The 23,767-nt window shown below is 39.3% G+C and overlaps 3 protein-coding genes across 4 annotated transcripts in view; 1 reads left to right on the top strand and 2 right to left on the bottom strand.

Annotated features, from left to right (window-relative positions):
- Positions 1-23,767, top strand: part of cxcr4b (chemokine (C-X-C motif), receptor 4b) — an 85,439-nt gene that overhangs the window by 23,157 nt on the left and 38,515 nt on the right. The window lies entirely within an intron of this gene.
- LOC130926733 (uncharacterized) lies at positions 229-17,196 on the bottom strand. The gene is made up of 2 exons (XM_057851857.1): positions 16,539-17,196; positions 229-3,466 (listed from the first exon to the last, which is right to left on the bottom strand). Coding segments are annotated over exons 1-2 (1,071 nt in total). The 5' UTR covers positions 16,540-17,196; the 3' UTR covers positions 229-2,396.
- LOC130926730 (uncharacterized) lies at positions 4,164-8,470 on the bottom strand. Its single transcript, XM_057851850.1, has 5 exons — positions 7,022-8,470; positions 5,854-6,852; positions 5,544-5,702; positions 5,306-5,401; positions 4,164-4,923 (listed from the first exon to the last, which is right to left on the bottom strand). The coding sequence occupies exons 2-5, from the start codon at positions 6,844-6,846 to the stop codon at positions 4,612-4,614; spliced, it is 1,560 nt and encodes a 519-aa protein (XP_057707833.1). The 5' UTR covers positions 6,847-6,852; positions 7,022-8,470; the 3' UTR covers positions 4,164-4,611.

Here is a 23,767-nt window from a genome sequence, read left to right as displayed (position 1 = left end):
ATTGGATGTCGATTGCCTTCAATGACAGCCAGTGTGGTATCTGGGTAAATTGTACCAGACGTTTAGTAGCGTGTTGTTATTGCAACTTAAATATGTCTTATTATTATACACTGCTGGCCAAAAGTATTGGCACCTCTGCAATTCTGTCAGATAATGCTCAATTTCCCCCAGAAAATGATTGCAATTACAAATGCTTTGGTAGTAATGTCTTCATTTATTTTGCTTGCAATACAAAAACACAAAAGAGAATGGGGAAAAAATTAAATCATTATCATTTTACACAAAACTCCAAAAATGGGCGGGACAAAAGTATTGACACCCTCAGCCTAATACTTGGTAGCACAACCTTTAGACGAAATAACCTCAAACAACCGCTTCTGGTATCCATCATTGAGTTCCTTACAATGCTATGCTGGAATTTTAGACCATTCTTCTTTGGCCAACTGCTCCAGGTTTCTGAGATTTAAAGGGTGCCTTCTCCAAACTGCCATTTTCAGATCTCCCTACAGGTGTTCTATGGGATTCAGGTCTGGACTCATTGCTGGCCACTTTAGAAGTCTCCAGTGCTTTCTCTCAAACCATTTTCCAATGCTTTTTAAAGTGGGTTTTGGGTCATTGTCCTGCTAGAAGACCCATGATCTCTGAGGGAGACCCAGCTTTCTCACACTGGGCCCTACATTATGCTGCAAATTTTGTTGGTAGTCTTCAGACTTCATAATGCCATGCACACGGTCAAGCAGTCCAGTGCCAGAGGCAGCAAGCAACCCCAAAACATCAGGGGACCTCCACCATGTTTGACTGTGGGGACCATTTTCTTTTCTTTGAAGGCCACGTTTTTTTTCCCTGTAAACTCCTTGTTGATTCCTTTTCCCAAAAAGCTCTACTTTTGCCTCATCTGAACATTCTTCCAAAACGTTTTTGGCTTTCTCAGGTACGTTTTGGCAAATTCCAGCTAGGCTTTTTCGTGTCTCAGGGTCAGAAGTGGGGTCTTCCTGGGTATCCTACCATCCAGTCCCTTTTCATTCAGACGCTGACGGATAGTACGAGTTGACACTTTTGTACCCTCTGACTGCAGGACAGCTTGAACTTGTTTGGATCTTAGTCGAGGTTCTTTATCCACCATCCGCACAATTTTTCATTGAAATCTCTCGTCAATTTTTCTTTTCTGTCCACATCAAGGGAGGTTGGCCACGGTGCCATAGGCTTCACACTTATTGATGATACTGCGCATGGTAGACAGAGGAACATTCAGGTCTTTGGAGATGGACTTGTAGCCTTGAGATTGCCCATGCTTCCTCACAATTTTGCTTCTCAAGTCCTCAGACAGTCCTTTAGTCTTCTTTCTTTGCTCCATGCTCAATGGGGTACACACAAGGACACGGGACAGAGGTTGAGTCAACTTTAATCCATTTTAACTAGCTGCACGTGTTGCAGCCTGGATAGGGATATCAGAATGAACACTCAAACCACGATGTTTTGCCTTCAATAGCTCAAAGGAGAATTGTATTTAACATAAAATGTCCAAGAAAACAGGAAAAACGTATCAAAAATATATCATTAGCATTCTAAATAATGTGCACTTTCCCAAAGGCTTTTTCATATAGTCAGTTTTACAGACAAAGAAAAAAATCATAAACATGTTAATTTCTCTCAAGCTTCTGTTAGACATGTAATACAAAGTTGCAAACTATGTCAAAGAAGATAAATATAAACACGGACAACCAAACAATTGACCTTATCGGCCGTTAATGACGGCCATTTTACCCCTTAACTGGCGAACTAGCTAAGACAATACAGAGAAAAGTGGCATTTTTAACATTCACAGAAAAGTAATACAAATATATATCAAAACGAAATATTTACAAATGTATATGTAAATGCTTTGTGCAGTGTTTCATACCTGGATAGGGATATCAGAATGAACACTCAAACCACGATGTTTTGCCTTCAATAGCTCAAAGGAGAATGAGGCAAAGTGGCGAGCTTTCCCTTTTCCTTCATTCAGCAGACACTACTAGTCGATCGCCGATCATTTTTCTCACTGAGGCTAAACTAGGAGAGCAGGTCTCACATCGTTTCAGTTATATTAAAAATGATTTCAATGAATGCTAATAATGTTATCCATTTCAAAATCCGTTTTTAACCCCTTCTTCAACACTAACATTTTACCACGTTTTTTTTCACCTGTCTTTTTAATTAACATATATATGAATTTTATCAATCATGGGATATTTCCAATCTATTACACACTCCCCTGCAGAAAAAGATGTCGTCCCGACATCATAGGTTTATGAGATAAAATGAACTGTTTTGCAAGTAATTGTAACTGCAGAAAATAGCGGTTGTTTTTGTCTGAGAATTTTTCTGAAACACAATGGCACTAAATAAACTATCAATCAATACGCTCGCATATCGTGAGGCTGGTATGTTTGGAATGGGTTTGTCCACACTGTCACCAACTGACCTTCTCTGTACTGCAAAGATGGATACTGGTAAGGCTCTCTTCTTGTGTGTGATGTACTACAGCATGATGGAGTTCCCAGCCGGTCATAGGTGAGGATTTCAGGAGGTCGTCTTTCTCTTCTTGGGTATCTACCATTATGTTCTTCGTTTCCTCCTGAACCACTGTGGAGCGATATCGGAACTTCCTCTTGAAACTCTACCCGTGGCTCAACATCACTCTGATTTTCATCTCTCAAAAACACATCATCTTGTCTTCTTCCAGCTGTGTTTGTGTTAGGTCCACGTTCATCAGTGTCTAATGCTGGTGTCTCTCGAGTTGGCTCAGTAGTCATGTCTGTAATGGGTGCTTGATACTCTACTACTGGCTTGTAATAGTACACACACTCATCTTCGTCACTCTCTTGCTCTTGGTCTGTTTCTTCTGCAAGGGTTGTCTTTTTCTTTTGTTTAATTGCTGGTTGCGGATGAATTTCCAAAGGTAAGTGATCACATGGTAATAACAGGTTTCGGTGCAATGTTCTTGTTCTTCCTCTGCCCTTTTCAGGTTTGATTTCATACACTGGGTTATTTTCTCCAACTTGACGAATCACAATATGGATATCCTCTTCCCAGTGATTACGAAGCTTTCCTGTGCCTCCTCGAGGCGTCAAATTCCGAACCAGAACACGGTCACCAGGACACAAGACAGATGTTCTCACTCTGCTATCATAGTGTCTTTTACCCCTCTCAGTTGATTTTTTTATATTTGCTTGGACAATTTCGTTTGCTTCCTGCATTTCTCTTTTCCATTTCTCCATGTATGTTCGGTGGTCTACATTTCCTACTTCAGTTGTGAGACCAAATACGAGATCAATTGGCAATCTTGGTGACCTTCCGAATAACAGGTAGAAGGGAGAAAAACCTGTGACTTCACATCGAGTGCAATTATAGGCGTAGATCAGTTTGTTCAATGATTCTTTCCAATTTGTCTTTTGCTTTTCTGTAAGTGTTCTCAGCATCTGCACTGTAAAAAAAAAAAAGTTGCGTCAACTCAAAATTTCAAGGCAACAAACTTCGATACAATTTTAAGTTGGAAAATTAAACTAAACATTTTAAGTTTTGCTTCTGAGTTTGCTCAACTCTGAGTTTTGATTTTTATCAACTTCACAGTGAGTTCTACTAACTTACAATTTTAGATTGTAATAACTTGTAATCCGAACTTCAGCTAACTTTTCCCTTAATTGGACTAACTTATAATTTTACATTGTATTAATTTTTTATTTTTATTTGCGCTAACTCGCTCCAAAATTCTACTAACTCATAATTTTACTTTGTAGTAACTTTTAATCCTAACTTCAACTCTCTCCTAAATTTGAGTAACTTATAATTTTACATTGTAATAACTTTTCAATGTAATTTGTGCTTACTCTCTCCTAAATTCTAACTTAATATTTTACATTGTAATAACATTTAATCCTTACTTCCACTAACTGTACTTTAAATTGTACTAATTTATAATATTGTAATGAATCCTCTGTAAGTTCTTACACAGAATGCACTTCTGAGTAAAAAGTGCACATAACCCAATTAGTTGGGTTAAGTAAGTATATACTATACCTACCTAAGAATATAATTGATAATGTTTTATCAAATGCATAAATCAAATGTTGAAATAAGTGGAGATGCAATAAATATATTCAAAACATTTGTTTTATTAAAACTCTACGAGCATCAAATCTCTTCCAACAGGGCCAAGTGCATTTATTGCAAACTAATGAGTGACAGCATATTGTGCCATCTTGTAGTATCATCAAACACAAGTAATGTATACAAGACCATAGCGAATCAGTATGATGTACAACTATGAATGTACTAAATCTGTTTAAAGGTTACTGAGCAACATAATTTCTGGTCTCAAAATTTCAAGCATGTCATCTATAGAATATCATACGGAACCAATATGATAAATAAGTATGAATCTTCCGAGTGCAACAACTTCAGGTCTCAAAATCGCACGAACAAGACCATACAGAACTCGTATGAATCGAAAACATACAACGTGATCACAAGAACAAGACCATACAGAACACGTATGAATCAAAAATATAAAACATGTGAGCTGTACCTAACTTTTAGAGGTCAACAACTCCAAATCCAGAACTTTTGGATTTACTGAAGGAGTTTGTTTTTGAGCGATCTGACCCTTGCAGAGAGGTCTGCTCCAAGTTCCATGAACACCTTCTGCACAGTTTCGAATGTGTACCTGAGATCTTTTGGGTACTGGATGTTTAAAGCATAGATCAGTCCAAAGAGGTAGGCAAAAGCAGTTGGTAGGTCAGGAAGATCTTGAAGGACAATCTCTTCTTCCACAACAACAGCCACACTCACGACACTTTGAGGCACTGTGGTGTCATCATCCTCCAGCACAGTGAGGATACCCACAGTGAGGCCCTTCGTCTGCTCCTCATCTGGGTCAGTGGCCTTGTGTTGAGAGACATGAAAAGACCAACACATGGATTGCAATACATTAGTCATTAAAATACTGTGAATCAGAATAAGCTCCAACTCTAAAATATCTCCACATTATTAAATAAAAATTTCTTTCCAAACAGAATTAATTATAAGCTTGACATATTAACTATTTCCACCCCACACCCCATAATCAACATCTTAACCCCCATACACACATCAAGTGACATTAATTGGGCTGCACCAAGTCATAGCCAGCACAGTAAAACTAGAAGACACATTGTTGGGGAACAAGTAGGACAGAGAGGTAATGGTTGAAGTCAACCTTAAGTACAGCACTATACGTAAATATAGTTTAATTACATAATTTACAATTTCTGTTATAAAAACTCACAAGACAGGTTCTGAAGAGCTTCTCCTGGCTCTCACGGAGATACAAGGGAAGGCCCTTTAAAGCTGCAGTTTGTCGATGTGCAGTGATGTCAGATGTCTGAAACAAGAGTTGCATGAAACATGACAAGAAATAGAGTAGGCATGCAGGCAAATGTCCTCTTCCATATCCCCGAAAAATCCTGTTGGTAGCATGTCAAACATTTACAAAGCGTTATTAAATTACTACATCGAGAACTCACCACTTGATCCAAGCTGTTAAGGACCTGATCCATCTCTGACAGAGAAGCTGTCCTTCTCGCTCGATAGAGTTTCAGGAGCCTACAGGTGTTTTGTTGGAGGGCTTCTTTAAAGTTCTCCAGGAGGTTTCTATTTGTGATCCGATAAAACTCTTCTCTAATCTGTTGGAAAAATGTGAACTGGAAATTTGAATCCTCATTACAAAGTCATAACAATTTCAAGTTTATCTTTGTGTTAAAATGGGCATTGTGATCAACACACTTTTAAAAATGAACAGAAACACAACATAATATTCTTAGTTCACCTGCTTACCTCTTCCTCACAAAATAGAGCAGGCCAACGTTCCAGTATCTCTGAAACCATAGGTTGCAACTCCACGATCTCCCTGCGCCTCAGGGAGAAAGTCAGCTCCATATTTTGTCTGATGAGTGCAACATCCTTGTTCTTCCTCTTGAAATCCTCAACTAGAACCAGTCTTTCATTCTCCAGTGAGTCATCATTATAATTTTCTGGATGGTCAGGGAGATGGTTAATTTCGCCTCTCTTTGCTCTCTTCAGAGAAGGACCTGTGCTTGCATCTTCACTGCCCCTCTTCCTCTGGTTAATGCTAACCTCAGTACAGCCTGCCTGACGCAGCTTGGACCTGTAATTACCAAGTTTGTATTTTATGCTTGTTTTCCATCCGCCATATCCAGTTTCATTGCCTGGTTCTCGAAGGCATGGATGTCTACCGATGAGAGCAGAAGCAACTGACTCAATCTGGTCATGATCAGGATAGGCTTTCAGTTCAAACACTGCCTGAGCGATCTTGTCCAAAATGTCTATCTTCATGTCTCTGGTTAAGGTGATACCTTTCTTCGTTCTTTCATATGCCTCATTGCCTTTGCGCAGCCTCAACTCCACATCGTAGGAGAAGGACGGGATGGGAAAAGGTGAAGGCCACCCTGAGACACTTCGCAGATGGTTCCTGATGAAAGCTGAGGGACTCTGGAATGACTCTCTGCTGGATAAACTGGCTGTGTCCAGGGAAGACTCTGAACCAACAGAGTCTGACTCTTGCTGAACAAGTGGAAATGTCTCATCCCAAAGAATGTGCAATATCGCACGCTCAGGTGGCAAATCATGGATGTCAATCAAATTACACGGAGCATTATTGAAGTCTGGGTCCTCATATTGTAACGCGAAGCTACCTTGAAGTTCAAGTTTTTCCTTAAGGATGTTTTGCAATTCTTCAACTGATTCAGGTACCTCAGGAATCGTCACTTTACGGGACATTCGTGGGGAGATTTTTACTAACAGCAGCATTCCAGCCTGTTTCACAAGAAAGAAGAACAAAACACAGATGGGTTAAGTTGCAAATGGTTTCAAACAAGGCAAGTTAAATTTATATACAATGTATAGCAATGACTTAGACAGTGTTGTTCTACCTGCAAAGCAATATAAGAGTGAGTTGGAACAACATTTAACTTGGTTCATTTACCTTTCTGTGTCTCTTCAATGGAGCAGGCACACTTTTGGAGTCACCAGCACCTTCCCTCCCACTGTGTACGCAACCAATGGGTGATAGTCGTTGAGAGCCTGAGGATCAAAAATTTCAATGTCTGCATAGATGCTCTCCACAAGCTCATAAGACCTAAAATGTTCAAGGTACCAAGATGTGAGCTTTTTGCCAACAAAGGCTACTTTTTCAGGGTCAACCACTATGGTCACGATTTTGTAGAATTCTGGCAGACCACTGCAGTGTCCAGATGACAGAATCATACCCTCGACATATCGGGTCCCATGAAAATAAATGTCTTTAGAAAGGGACACAGTTTCAAGATGTGGATACTTTCTCTGAATCACTGTGTGCAAGTCAGCATCCAAAGAAGATATTTTGATGTCAGTTACTTTCTCCACATGTAACATTGGCTTGAAAAGACTCTGGCTATCAAACTGGCATGCCATCATCTGTTGGTGTTTTACTGACAGCGTGAGGAGTACATTTTTAAAGTTTTGAACATCATGCATAGTCTTCTTGAAGAAGCTGTGTTTTGATTCAAATCTCATCGTCCATAATTCCACCAATGGGCCAAAACAGCGTAGAAGGTAAGGATAATGGTCAGCAAAGTGGTGCTTTGGGCGCAGGCTAAAATCAGGAAAAGTGTCTGTGAGCAGGCTTCTGTGATCAGACAACTTGATCTCCAAGTAATGCAATATTTCCTCTGAAAAAACAGGTGAGACAACTATTTCGACTATTTCTTTGAGGTCCATCAGTATTTCCCATGCAGGTTCTTGTTCTGGCACACTCTTTCCGATGAGAAGAGGGAGGAATCGTAATAAAGACCAATTTTCGTGGCCATTGCCACCAATAGTGCCCTTTTCAACATTTGCCTTAGAAATTACCTTTGGTTTATTTACCCTGTCAGAATATTTGTACGGAAATGAATTGATTAGGCTATTTAGTCTGTCCAAAGTAATATACCCTTTTGAAATCAAGTTTTTCAGGCATAAAGACAGTTCAACAGGTATAACACCTTCAAAAAAATCATGCAAAATGTCTGGGGGGAAGCCAGTGACAGGGTGAAAATCTGACAGATGCTGACTTAAAACACATTCATTTTTAACACCGTTTACATGAGGAACATTTTCAAGACGAAGTTTTAGCAGACATGTATCATGCTGTTCTCTAGAACGCAGCTGAAAATCAGAAATTGCAGTAGTTGCTATTTCACCCCGATTCGTTAAACAAAATCTACAAAAATTATTTACATTGAAATTCTCCTGAAAGCCGGCAAGTCCATGAGCTCCTAAATTGTCTGCACAGACACAAAATACTGAACCTTTTACATAGTTGTTAAGCGTTTGCACAAAGACCCCAGTTTGTTCCAGTGACTTTAAATCCTTAATTAAAGGACTAAAAAACTTTTCAAAACCAAACTGCTTTACATCAGAAGTCTTTCCAAGAAGAGCTAGATGAATTGAGTGTAAGGACGAACGAAATTTGGAGGGTAAATTAAGAATAACCCAGTAAACAGCTGTTATTTTATGAATTTTCTTTGACGTGCCTAACGGGTTACACAACTCAAAATCATCTATGTATAAACCTAATGCAATATGCAGCTCCTGTTCTCCAAAATTTTGCTTAAAGTAAAGGCCATCTTGAAAAGTTTTGTAAAACCCTGGAATAGACTCTTCACTGAAAACAATTTTTTCAAGAAACTCTGCTCTATTGAATAAAAGCTCAATAACCTGATTCACAGAAACATAAACAAAGTATTTTCTTGAAGTCCGGTCATACAGTAACTCAGTTGGTTCAATGATGGAGAAATGCTCCCTGAAATACTTGTTTCTCCTATAATCTGTTGATAATGTACCTTTTTCTGATGTGGTAACAAGTACTGGATTTTTTTCTAACACAGTGTTACTTATCTCTTGAATAACTTCTTCCTCAACTTCAATATTATGTTTCGCAAATACCTCCTTGAGAATTTCAGTTGTATGAAATTTGGATTGGGACAAAATATAACTAAATTCATCTATAATTTCTTGTATTGCATGTTTTGACACATGTAGCAGGCATTGCATGCGAAGAAAAAGGGAAGCTAATCTGTGCTCAAGTATTTTAGAGTCTACATTGTGTACACAATCGGGTTCATGTTTTTCTGTGGAATCTAATCGAGGATTACATGTCAATGAAACACCAGCTTCAGGATCATTATATGGCTGGTCTGGGTCATTAGACTGAAAATCTCTAACAACCCTGACTGGTGACAAAAAATCTCTAAGATTGTGTTTTTTATGATTCCGTGATGTATGTCCAGTAAAACTATTAAGGCGATTGGTTTTAAAGTTGCACCCCACAAATGGGCAACACACTATCTCTCTGCGTCTAAGATGATGATGCAAATGAATTAATACTTTCTTTTTACAGCAAATGTCCTTGTATTCACACAACCAGCATTGGAATGTTAAATTCTCTTGCCTTTGGGCAGTCCTGTGCAATCTCGAAAGGTGTGATTTCAAAGCACTAATTGTTCTAAAAGTGCAACAGCAGTCCCTGTGGATGCAAGGCCAGGTTGAACCTCTGTGATGTAGTCGATAGTGTTTCAGCAGAACAGCATCAACGGCGTGGGTGAACTTGCACAACTTGCACTGCATTAATTTCAATCTGAAAAAACAAAAATGACAATTTGCTGGGGATTAGTAATGCAGTACAATCATGTCAACACTGTAAAAACTAGAGGCATGCGAAATTTCCGGTTCTTAGATTATTCGCTATTCGGCCGTGAAAGATTCGAGAACAATTCACAAACATCCAAATTCCGATTATTTAATTATACCAGGTAAAGTGGAACTAAAACACAGGGGACACAATGAGGAACGGACCGGGAGTAAATATCATGTTCATCTCATGCCGCTTGATGAAAAAATAATAATACCTGACTGCGGCCGTCAGCAGCGACAAACAACGCCCAGTTGCTAGTTGCTACAAACATACGGCCAGTTGGCCACATAATGCTACAGAAGATATCACACATATATAGAACTATATGTGAAATGACAGACGGCGGCGTTATAACATGTATAGAGAACTAGATGATCGACTCACCGTCATTAGTAAACAGCCGCCATCTTAAAGCAGTTGACTTCTCAGGAAGGCTCTGTTGTACAGAACTTTCCTAGCGCACCTTAGTAACTTTTTATCTAAAATACTCCTAAATCGACAAAATCTTGACTTGAATCTGTCTTTAAATGATGAAACATTTTTAAAACTTTCACATGTCGAAAGTAGACAGAATGGAAATTATGGAATAACAGGAGCAATTTTAACAACTTTAACGGTTGATTCACTACATTAAATTAATTGAATGTAGTTTAAAGCTCCTGATACAGAATGTGGACTTGAGTATTTTATTTACCGTTTTGTCAAGATTTTGCCGATTTAGTATTTTAGATAAAAAGTTACTTAAGTTCGCTAGGAAGGTTCACTACAGCAGAGCCTTTCTGAGAAGTGTACTGCTTCAAAATGGCGGCTGTTTATTAACGCCGCCGTCTGTCATTTCCCATGTAGTTCTATAGGTGCGTGATATCTAGGCGTAGATTGTAGGCTGTCGGCAGCCTCCAGCCAGGAAATATCGAAGCCACCTAGCCTAGCAGCGCGTTTGCTACAGTGTCACAACAAAAACTCTTCTCTCTCAGTGTCTCTGACTTTTATCGCGTAATTCAATCATCGTAGTAACGCATCTTAACGCACATTGTCTCGTTGCCAAAACGGTGACAAAATCCGAGCGGAGAAAAAAAAAATGCACGAAAAACTTAATTTTGAACGTATGACGTACAAATTTAAAATCCGGTGCTCACTAGCACAAATTACGCCGAAACCGTAAAACTTGACAGGTATAAATAAGGTTACTGCATGGCTTAAGTACTGCAGCCCTGCTATAGCATCAGGTAGCCGCTAATTGCTAAGGACCGAAAAGCCCAGTGTTTAAATGGGTATAGGTTGCGTTCTCCATTACGACACAACTCAAAATAAAATTCCCATATGATATAACGTTAAAATAAATTAAAGGTTGTTTAGAACTTACCTGTGCAGACTTAGTCCTAGACAGCAGCACTCCAGCTCCTCGCAGCAGCATCAGCGCACAGCCAACTTGAAGTGAAAAATGCCAACTTGGAAAGTTGGCTTTCCCGCATTTAACAATAAAGAAAAATGAGTTGGCAGAACTTTCGTCCTTTGTATTGAACCACAACGTAAGGGCTTAAGTATTAACAACTCACCACATTATTTTGGAGCATACGACTGTTTTGCTTTGTTGTGCAAACTCACATTATTGTCTTAAATGTCAATAATATATATTTTCAAGTTTTACCAATATAAATTAATGTTTTAGGCCAAAAAATGCAAGATATTTTTTTTGCAGTGTGAAGCAGTGTCCTGTTAAAGCGTTCAACTTGACCATTTCCTTGGGGATGATATGGTGTTGTCCGCGAACCAAGTACACCACAATTTTTCTTTAGCTGGGCAAAAAGCTGATTCTCAAATTCGCCCCCTTGATCATGGTGTATCCGCGCCGGTAGTCCAAACTTCAGGGCAAAATCATTGAATATACGATCAGCTACTACTTTAGCAGACTTGGAGGTGGTGGCATAAGCCTGTGCAAAACGAGTGAAGTGGTCAACGATTACAAGAATATACTCATATCCCCCCTTACATTTGTCTAAGTGGAGGAAGTCAATTGAAACAAGTTCAAACGGTTGAGTCGTGACAATGCTGGTAAGCGGTGCCCTTGTTTCTTTACTTGGTGTTTTTTGTTTTAAACATGTACAAGTTCTTGCCACATAATGTTCTATTTCTTTTTGCATGTAAGGCCAAAAGAATCGGTCTCGGATCAATGACGTTGTTCGATCGATGCCTTGATGGCCCATGTCATCATGTAATTCTTTCAAAACCTTGCTCTTGTACTGTTCAGGTAACACCAGCTGGGTTCTGTTTGTTGTCTTTCGACGGAGAATGCCATTTTCATCAATTCGTAGTCTTTCCCATTCCCGTAGTAAGCATTTGCTGTGGAAACTAAGGGCTGTGAACTCTTGTCCCAAAGGTTTCCTGTTTTCCAATTTGAAGTGCAATATTGGAGCAATGTCCTTGTCGTTTTGTTGCGCTAGCTTGATTTCAGCCATTGAAAAAGGCTTTTGTGTTTCTTCGTCCACTTTTGACCAATGTTGAGATGCCAGTATTGGACCAATTCCTGGTGGACTGGAGTCTTGAACCTGAACAGCATAGGCTGTCGCTGCCACACAGTCTGATGATAGCTCCTCTTTGCATTCATTTCTTCAATATTTACAGGCATTCTCGACAGACTGTCGGCATCCACATTTTCTTTCCCTGGCCGATAGCAAATGGTAAAATGGAAGTCTGTCAGTTCTGCTACCCATCGGCAACCTGTGGCATTGAGTTTTGCGCTTGACATGACATATGTAAGTGGATTATTGTCAGTAAACACAGTGAAAGTTGGTGCATAAAACAGATAATCTCTGAATTTATCTGTGATGGCCCATTTTAATGCAAGGAATTCCAACTTCCCTGAATGAAGATGATAATTTTTTTCAGCAGCAGTCAGTGTTCGGGAACCATATGCTATGACGCGGAGTTTGTCGTTTTGCCGCTGGTATAAAACTGCTCCCAGACCTTGATTTGAGGCATCCGTGTGCAGGATAAATGGCCGTGAGAAGTCTGGGAATCCAAGGACTGGAGGCTCAGTTAGACAATCTATTAACTGTGACAGTATGCACTGATGATCCTCAGTCCAGTCAATCGGTTTTTGTGATGGTACTCCTTTTTTCTTTCCTGTAGAACGTCTTATACTTGCCCTGTTTTGCGGTGCATTAGCGTCTTCTGTTCCTTTCAGCAAGTCATAAAGTGGACCCGCTATGCGTGAAAAGTCCTGGATGTATTGTCGATAATAGCTCAACAAGCCCATAACAGCTCGGAGCTCTCCAACAGTGCTTGGTTTTTTTTTCTTTCAAGCCTCTCACAGCGATGGTGTCAGCTGGGTCAATTTTGCTACCTTCGGCTGAGACAATCCTTCCAAGATAGCGAACTTCATGTTTAAACAATTCACATTTGCTGGGTTTCAATTTGACTCCGTATTTTCTCAACAGCTGGAGGACCTTTCTAACGTGGTTGACATGGTGGTCGAATGACTGACTGTATACCAACGTGTCATCCAAGTAGGGGACACAGATGGTGTCTCGTACTTCCTCCAGACACTCTTCCATACAGCGTTGAAAGGCTGCAGGTGCATTCATCAGTCCAAATGGAATCCTTATCCATTCATACAAGCCCCATGGAGTCACAAATGCTGTTAAATGTCTACTGTCCTCATCCATGAACCCTTGATGATAGGCCTTTCCTTGATCTAGTAAGGAAAACCATGAGTTTCCACCAAGACTGTCAAGGATGTCTTGAACACGGGGAATTGGCTGTCTGTCAGGATGTGTCTTCTTATTTAATGCTCTGTAATCTATACAAAGACGCAAACTTCCATCTTTTTTTCTGACACAGACAATTGGTGAGGCGTAAGATGAGTTTGATTTCTTCACCCACCCTTGGGCAATGAGATTGTGCAAGTATTCTTTCATTTCTTTGTACAGAGGCTTTGGTACTGACAGATAGGTCCGTGCAACTGGATCTACATCTTTCAAGGAAATTCTCAATTTCAATTTCTCAATTTGCCCAATGTCATCATCCGATTTAGAAAAAGAGGAGCACTCTTCGCGGAGCATATTTTTTACCACTTCTCTCTCTAGTTCTGGCAGATGGTTTAAGTCAATTGGTGGATCCCATAAGTATTTCGCGACTGGTTCAGCATCTACACTTATTTGACTCACTGAGACGATGGGTGACCTCTCCAAAATGGATGCTGGGTGAACAGCTTGGATTTGCTGCACTGTGCCCACAACAGTTCTTCCTGATAACTCAATGTCGTGATCAGTTGGATTTTGTACATCAATAACAACATAAGGTTTAACACCCCGTCTGACTGTTACTAGAGTGTCACAGAATTCAAGACCTTCAGTCCACTTTGGATTTATGTCGGGTTCAAAGAGAAGTGTTGTGTTCTCCTTAAATGGCTCTTTTTGCACTTTACAGTCAATCCGAACAGAGGTGTGTTTGGGGACAAGTGTTCGCTCTTTAGTTGTCTTTACAGTGTACTCACACGATTGTTCACTGGTCACCAGGTCGATAAAAGCTAGAACACAGTCATTCTCGAGGCTGGGGAAAGCCGTCTTTAATGTTTCATGGAATTGCTCTTTTCTTACAGTATCCAACTGTTCTGCTGTATAGGTTTTTACCAGCTGCTCAATGACATTGTAACCCAGGATGGGCTGTGAGAGCCTTCCCCCTTTCATCACCAACATGGGAACAATAAATTTTTTTGGATTGGCATCTTCTGCAACTAATCCAAAAGTGACTTCAACGAACCCTTCATAAGGCATACTTTGTCCATTAGCAGCTGTAATTGTAAAATCATCAGACATATCAAGAAGTTCAGAAATATCTCTGAGCTTTTCTTTTGGCAAGTTCTCGCTTTTCCACTTTTCATCAACAATACACACTTGAGAACCCGTATCCCACAATGCATGAGTCTTGTGGCCTTGTATGTAGCACTCAACAACACATCGTTTCCCCACCAAAGAGATGATATTCGATTTGTCATCCTCTTCCTTGGTGATGCCATTTTTCTTAGAACGTGGATGATCGTCACATTGTTTTTTGTGTGTTGGCCAATGTTCAACTTGACAGGTTTTTGAACAGTAATATGTTTCATTACAAGAGGCACATTTTCTTAGTCTTAGATTTTTTCCAGTAATACCACAATAAGTGCAATATTGTTGGGACAATCTGTTGCAGGCTACTCTCTGTCCCGTGGGGGTAGCCCTCTTCCATTTAAAGAACTGTCCTGGTCCTGTCTCACCACCCTCATTTTGCAACCTGCGAGAAAATGTTCATCACTGCCACACCTATAACAATGGTTGCAAGTCTCACTTCCATTCTGTCGACAGCCAATACATTTTCTGGGACGTGAGCGAATTGTCACAGGCGGATGGCGCTGTGGAGCAAACCCCTGTTGATATTGAGCTGTCCCTCCGCTTTGCCCTGGTCCTTTGGGAGGCCAGTACATTTGTGGTTGATGCTGGAACATGTAGGGTGGGGCATATTCTTGGGCGACAGGTGAAGCCTGACACTGTGTTGGCAATGAGTTTGATTGTTGTATTGATTCTCTAATTTGTGCCACTTCAACGCTTAAATTTTTCAATGTGGCCATGTCGGAGCGCATTTCCTTCAGTTCATTTAGGACATCAGACTGAATTTTACTTGAACGTTCTGATATTATATTTTTACATTCTTTATCCGTAGATGTGTCAATTGACTGAACTGAATGCACAGTGGTTGATCGCACTTGGGAAAGTAATTTCTTCTTATTTTGTCTTTCTGTTTCGTTGGCACAAGCAATATTAAGTTTCTCGAATAGTACTTCATCACTTGTTGTTGTTTGTTGTAGGTATGGCTGAAGATCACTCTTAACACTTTCACTTTGCAGACCAGTAAGGACAGTGTGGAGAAACATACTTTGCACGAGGACAGGATCATATCTTAGACCAGACTCAGCTTCTTGTGATGCAAACAAAATCTTTTGCCTCAAATCTAACGCACGTATCAGAAAATTTTGTGCCGTTTCCTTGTTACTTTGAACTTCGGACGTGAGTTGTTTGTATAATTCTGTTGCACCTTTTTCTTGATAGTGAGATCTGAGAATTCTCCTTAATATAGGTAAAGTAAGGTTGGTTTTACCTTCTAAATAGCTACGAAGTTGTAAACCTGGTGCTATTGCCCTTATCACTGCATCAATTATCTCTAGTTCAGGAAATCCTTTGCTGATACCTTGCTCAATTTGGTGTGCGAGACTAGAAAAGGTAAGTTTATCTTTCTGGCCGGGCTCACCAATTTGACCTGATATTTTGAATTCTCTTCCCCACTGCAATGAAAGCCGGGGCTGTGGAATCTGTCTAGCGGATGCATAATTACGGTTTATATTGTCATTTTCCTCACTGACTGTATTTTTGGTTTCGTCAGTCGTTGTTTTCTCCAGCCGTGACAATGCTAATGCTAGCTGTAACTCCTTAATTTGTTCTTCTAAGCGCATTTCCTCTAAAGGTTGATTGGCTTGCTCTTTTTCAAACACCACCTGTTTTTCACGCAAAGCTGCATTTTTTTGTGTTTTAGCAAGTTGTTGTAGCTCAACAACCTTATCATTTAGGGCCAAAAGTTCTGCCATGCCCTCATCCTCAAGTTCGCTAAAGTCTTTTGTCTCTAAATACATTGTTATATATGCTACAATAGACGGACGACTTTTTGCCGACACCATTTCAAGCTCAGAACCAGTAATACATAGAAAATCACAAATTTCAATTAAACTGTCCTTTGTTAATGTATAAAGAGCAGCACCAACTTGAAGTTTCAAGTCCTCGATCTCCATAGACGCCATTTCAATCTCCAACTCGTGGCCAATGCTGATGTGGTGCGATAACTTCTTTGCAGATTGGACACCTTGGCTCTCTTGGCACTCGTAGTTAACCTCAGATCGCAAGCGTCTTTCTGCAGGCGTTAAACCACCACACGTTCTGGACCCCTCAGGCTGTAGATGTGTAATGGGTTGAATGAAAACAGGACTTCTATTCCAGATAGCAGGTCCTTGTCACATCCATCCCGGACGAGCCCCCAATATGTTGCAGCCTGTATAGGGATATCAGAATGAACACTCAAACCACGATGTTTTGCCTTCAATAGCTCAAAGGAGAATTGTATTTAACATAAAATGTCCAAGAAAACAGGAAAAACGTATCAAAAATATATCATTAGCATTCTAAATAATGTGCACTTTCCCAAAGGCTTTTTCATATAGTCAGTTTTACAGACAAAGAAAAAAATCATAAACATGTTAATTTCTCTCAAGCTTCTGTTAGACATGTAATACAAAGTTGCAAACTATGTCAAAGAAGATAAATATAAACACGGACAACCAAACAATTGACCTTATCGGCCGTTAATGACGGCCATTTTACCCCTTAACTGGCGAACTAGCTAAGACAATACAGAGAAAAGAGGCATTTTTAACATTCACAGAAAAGTAATACAAATATATATCAAAACGAAATATTTACAAATGTATATGTAAATGCTTTGTGCAGTGTTTCATACCTGGATAGGGATATCAGAATGAACACTCAAACCACGATGTTTTGCCTTCAATAGCTCAAAGGAGAATGAGGCAAAGTGGCGAGCTTTCCCTTTTCCTTCATTCAGCAGACACTACTAGTCGATCGCCGATCATTTTTCTCACTGAGGCTAAACTAGGAGAGCAGGTCTCACATCATTTCAGTTATATTAAAAATGATTTCAATGAATGCTAATAATGTTATCCATTTCAAAATCCGTTTTTAACCCCTTCTTCAACACTAACATTTTACCACGTTTTTTTTCACCTGTCTTTTTAATTAACATATATATGAATTTTATCAATCATGGGATATTTCCAATCTATTACACACGTGTGATATAGTTATTGCCACCACCTGTTATGTTGCACAGGTAAGTAACAGGTGCTTTTAATTACACTAATTAGAGAAGCTTCATGTCCGGCCCAATCCCATAGAACACCTGTGGAGAGATCTGGTGAAAATGGTAGTTTGGAGAAGGCACCCTTCAGATCTCAGAGACCTGAAGCAGTTGGCCAAAGAAGAATGGTCTAAAATTCCAGCAGAGCATTGTAAGAAACTCATTAATGGATACCGGAAGCAGTTGTTCGCAGTTATTTTGCTTAAAGGTCGTGCTACTAAGCATTAGGCTGAGGGTGTCAATACTTCTGTCTGGCCCATTTTTGGAGTATTATGTAAAATGATAATGATTTATTATTATTATTATGATATTAATAATATTATATTTTTTTATTCTCTTTTGTGTTTTTTTTATTGCAAGCAAAATAAATGAAGATATTACTACCAAAGCATTTGTAATTGCAATCATTTTCTGGGAGAAATTGTGCATTATATGACAGAATTGCAGAGATCTTACTTGGTGTTACGTTCCAATACGATAAGTTTTGATGCTTTGCGATAAGATACGATACTTCCAGTGTGTTTTGATATGTTTCGTGAAATTACGATATACCTTTCCAATACGTTTCGATAAATTCCAGTACGTTATGATAGGATACAATATGATGTTATGCTATATTATTTTAAACCCGTCAATCTCTCGATCGATTACTAGGGTTTTAGGCTGCTCCTATTTGTTTCCCATTCATCGCCACTCTTATTTTAATTCATCCTGTATAATTTGGGGAAAACCCTTTTCCCCCTCCCCCAGCATGACTAAGCCGGTGCCCAAAACAAGGCCCATGAAGGCATGCTTGAATGACTTTGTTGTGACAAAATTTGAGAGCTCTGACCTCAACCCCAACAAACACCTTTGGGATGAACAACAAAAGAGATCGAGAGCACCTCTAGCCCCACCCACACCCCTTTCATCACCAACAACAATGCCCTCACAAATGTTCTTGTGAATGAATGCGCAAACTATAGCAGAAGAATCTTCCACAAAGCTCTCCCAGAAGATATAATAGCCACGTGTCCCTGAGATCCAATACCATATATTACCTTTACTGTGCACGGCTACGCATATGAGCGGTTTTAAAGATGAGACTGTAAAGCAGCTGTGACACCGGAGCCCATTATTAAAGAAAAGAAGCCAGGCAGCTTGCAGATAGATTGAAGTGCTTGTTGGATAAATGAATCATACAACATAATGCAAAAGGAATTATCACATGTAAAAAAACAAAAAAAGATTTATGACAATGGTGCCTATGTGAATCACAGCCCGGTTCTGTCGTTACGCATAAAGAAGAAATATAAAAGCCCTCCAGATGATTCAGAAACTTGATGATGGGAGAAACGATCTTTCTTTGCCTATTATGATGGCAGCCACCCCCCAGGCTTCTCAAACCAGAAAATCTAATGAATCATGGGGGATGAGACAAGGATAACATAAGAAAGGTTATCTGTGCATGATGCGGGACAAGAAAAAGCAAAGGGAAAAAAAATAAAGAATCAGTGGGTGTTGTGTTGTGTGAGTCATCATTGCTGGAGACTTGTCACTGGCGCCAGACGATGTAAGGTGAGAAAGACTGATAAAAGTTAACGCAACAAAAAGACGATTAAAATCAAGTTACAGGTACAGTACAGGAAAGGTGTCATTTCTATATGGACTCAACTGACACTTTTTACCTCCAATATACAATAATAAATGCAATAAAAATATGATGCATGGCAAAAAGTATGGAGTCTTGGAGGATGTTTTCTCAGTTGTTTAATCGCGTTTAAAAATAGTAATAATAATAACAACAAAATATTCTATACTATAAAAAAAATAATAATAAAGTCATTTCAAATGGTGAATTTCTGGTGTTAGAAACCCTGAGAATCTGGGGAATAATTTATGGTAATTACAATTGGTCACTTTTTCAGACCAAAACACAGGAAAATTTATGGAATTACACTGTAAAATATATTCCCTAAAACTAACATCTGTACCACATTTGATCTGCCTATTAGTCAAAAACTGAAAATACATGCGCAGCATCAATGTCATGGCCTGCAAAAGTCTAGATCTCAATCCAATTGTGATGGAATTTGAAGGAAATGGTCAATGACAAGCAAGTGCGTAGGTTTGGTCTCAACATTGGTAGGGATAGGGACGATATAACAGCATAACCTGCATGTACACTTTTTGCTGGGGATGTGACATTATTAAGACCAAACAGATTGTTGAACAGGGGTCAGGGCTATATTTCTCACAAATATGAACAGAATTGACATGCTAAATGATCAATGCAAAAATAAATCTGTATTGACTTCTACTTACTTTCTTGGTTTTATTGGTTCAGGTGATAAAACGTTCGATTCAAACCTTTGTTTAAAAAAAAACAAAAAAAAACACTAAAACATTTGAAAGTGCAAGTCCCTTTATTAAAAAGAAAGAAAAAAAAAAAACAGTAGCTATCCAAGATTTGGTCCACTTCTAGAGAACACTGGAGCACCCCTAGACTCAAAATAAAGTATTGTAATAGAGATCAGGGAAAAAAATGTATGAACAAAAATGTAAGCTATCCTAGGACCAATCTACATCTGAGACATACGAGACTACCCCTCGACTCAAACCAAGGTAACGTAGGATTCAGTATCTTGCTCAAGAACACTAAGTTCATCAGGATGGAGAATTGATCTCTCAACCTCCGATTTGGGGGACAAATACTCTACCACTGAGCCACGCAACCCTCTTGTTCATGTCAGTGTCCCTCTAAAATGGACCCCTTCTTGGATAGCTCCCCGTTTTTGTTTTGTTTTTTTTTAATAAAGGGGCTTGCATTCTGAAGCCACCGCATTGTATTACCGTAATGCACATAATGCAAACAATGATCCCAATGAGGGACGACTAGCTTGACTTAGTTGTTCCTTGTGGAGGCTGGCCTGACCGCAGTAGTTTTGCAGGTTAGTAAGTTCAGACAGTTTAATGTTATGCTAACTCTGATGCAGGTCTGACTTTGTTTCAAAATTAGTGATGTTTTCCCCACTACCACAACATTGACGTATTTTACTTATTACTTGAATTCGCTTCTGCTCGCGGAAAAAAATATATATATCCATCTTCTTCGAAGGGGGCAGAGGAGGTGGCATGTTGTCGACATGAATCTGTCGGGGCTGTGTGAGTGTGTATGTGCGTCTGTGTGGCGGGGGAGATGGGGGGTTGTCAAGTCATCAGCCAGTCAAACTTGTGTTTCACTTAATAATGGTAAGTTCTATTCTATCCTTACAACATGTGGGAAGACAACCTAAATTACCTGTATAACGGAAGTCATTACATCTTGCAAATAAGGTTGCTTAATAGTAGGTGGGGACAATTTGAGCACTCTGAAAAGTTGGTAGTGTGATGTCCCTACAGTCACTATGCAAACCTTGATGACAAGGCTTACATGCAACGCTGATCCGGCAACAGCAATCAGAAAAAATTGGAGCCAGATCTTTTATTATGTCCATGCCTCAGAGTTGTAATAAAAGAAAGCGGCTTTGATTTCTTTTAGTGTTTCGTAATGAAAAATTGCCATTTTCAATAATTAAAAGTTTGTGTCATGCATTTGATTTGCTATATTTATAGACGATAAAACAACTAAGTCAACATCCAACGGGACTGGGAATTCTATACTTGTTGTCAGGAGTTGTACTAAAGTACACTTTGGGATTTAACAATGTCTATTGTAAAATTACAGATTAAAGTGCATGTTTTACTGAAAGTGTTTCTAATATTTTTGTCTCTCACAGTTACACGAGTGTGGCAAGTTATCAGAAACCCCATTATGATTAAGGTAGAACGTTTTAATACAACACTGACTCTTATAAAGGTAAATAATACTGTATTCCTCTGATATTCAGAAAACCATACCACTGCACAGGCTTTGAATAACACAATGTTTTGACATGACCAACTGTGTTAAATGTCTTGGATACTTCTCAGATTTATTCCTCCACATTTACAAGATAAATTTCTATCTCACTAAATCACCAACAGTACGCCAAAAAACCCAAACCTGCTTCTGCAGTGTACCAGAACGTGTTATTTTTCAATTGTATATGTTGGATACGTTTTTTTCTTTTTTTTATTAACCTCTGTTCAAAAGGGCAACCAATTATGTCTGCAAAATAGGATGGAGGTTGTGTTGAAGTGAAGGTGGAGCGTTTCTGTATAGAATTTTTTTCAGACACTTGCGTCGTATTTTAAATACAAGTTAACGTTTATTTCTCACCCTTATCATAAAAAGCAAGTAATTTGACATTTTGAAAAATGTGCTTGTTTGGGGATTCAAACTTTACCCTAACTGAGATTTACAATCATAGGCAGAGCATGCTGTCTTTGTGATCTTTATGTTTCTTCAACTCAGGCATTGTCATAAAAAGATGTCAAATACAGAAATGTTGACGAGTACGGATTTGGGCTCTTCACTATCTCTGTCAGCCAAGAACACATAAAGACTGGCTTTTATGACAGAAGTGGTATTGCCTTCTCAAATTGCTTTGCTCAAGCATTCGACGGTGCCATAAAAGAAAGACTCCCTTTGGCATTTTCACCCAAATGGAGCACTTATATTTTTAAAAGAAAACTAAATGTTAACTTAAGTAACACTAACCCCTTTAACTCATTGGGTGCCTTTGACAACACTGGACGTCTAATCCCTTTTTGAGAGAGGACCTCCCAGTCAAAATAGATTGGATGTTTAGTACCGTCAATGGCACTAAAACGTAAGCATTCCGGACCTTCACTTTAAAGAAATTAGACGTCCCATCGTTTTCAATAGCGATGTTGATGAGTTAAATGTGGTACCTCGACATACGATCGCTTCATCACACGATGTTTTCGACATCCGATGTAAGATTTGACTCGCCATTTGTTTCTGTATTCAGATTCAGATTCAGAATATTTATTGTCATTGTTACAAAAAAGCACAACGAAACTTTGTTTGGAGCATCCATCCAGCTCATACAGCTAAGTTGGTAAAGTGCAAAGTGCAACCCCATAAAATAAATACCCATCAGTACCAAGTGTAAACATTGACACAGTTTTGGACATATGTACAGCAAAGATTCAACAGCAGCATGAGGTCATGTCAGTGCTAAAGTGCAGAGCAAAAATATACCAGTTGAAAACAGGCAAACATCCGACGACATGCTCGAAATATACGATTTATAACGAGCCCGCTGTTTCTTTGTTTTCCACAAGACGGACGCACGGCGGATTTTCTTGTGAGAGAAATCAACATTGGTTCCAAAAATGTTAGTGCAGGTGGTGAAAAAAAGGAAAAAGGTGAGGCTTACCATTGAAATGAAGATGGAAATGATAGAAAAATATGAGCGTGGTGCACTCGTCCGTGATCTGGCTCGACAATATGGCCGCAGAATGTCTACGATCTCTCTTATTTCAGAACTTGTGCAACACAACACGCCTACTTTCCGCCGCAGCTGAACAAAGTGAAAGTAAAAAGTCCCTCTCTCATTCTGTGAAGTTAGCCACGTGTTGCATTCAGGTACACCACGCAAAACCCATCCGCCACATTAGAACTCGATTCGTTACATTATTACAAGGATTATTATTACTATTATTATATTATTATTCCAATTTTAATACATACTCTGTTTGTTTTGCTCTGTGTAATTGCTGTTTGCAATATTACCGGCAGCATTTATTAGGATTTAGTGTAGGTTTTTGGAAGGTGGAACGAATTAATGGATTAATAAAGTATTCTTGTGGGAAAATCCTGCTCGACATACGACCATTTCTGCTTTCCAACAAGATCCTGGAATGAATTAACTTCGTATGTAGAAGTACCAGTGTCCTATGAAATTAAAATTAAATAAATAAAACCCAAGTTTTATTGGGGGCCATAACCAGAGTATATTTATTTTCTATCCATCCATCATCTTCCGCTTGATCCTGGGTCGGATTGCGGGGGCAGCAACTTTAACAGGGAAGACCAGACTTCCCTCTCCGCAGGCACTTCAACCAGCTCCTCCGGCGGGATCCCAAGGTGTTCCCAGGTCAGCCGAGAGACATAGTCTCTCCAGCGGGTCCTGG

Source organism: Corythoichthys intestinalis, chromosome 12, assembly GCF_030265065.1.
Source record: "Corythoichthys intestinalis isolate RoL2023-P3 chromosome 12, ASM3026506v1, whole genome shotgun sequence".
Taxonomy (NCBI): domain Eukaryota; kingdom Metazoa; phylum Chordata; class Actinopteri; order Syngnathiformes; family Syngnathidae; genus Corythoichthys; species Corythoichthys intestinalis.
This window is presented reverse-complemented; position numbering and strand designations above follow the sequence as displayed.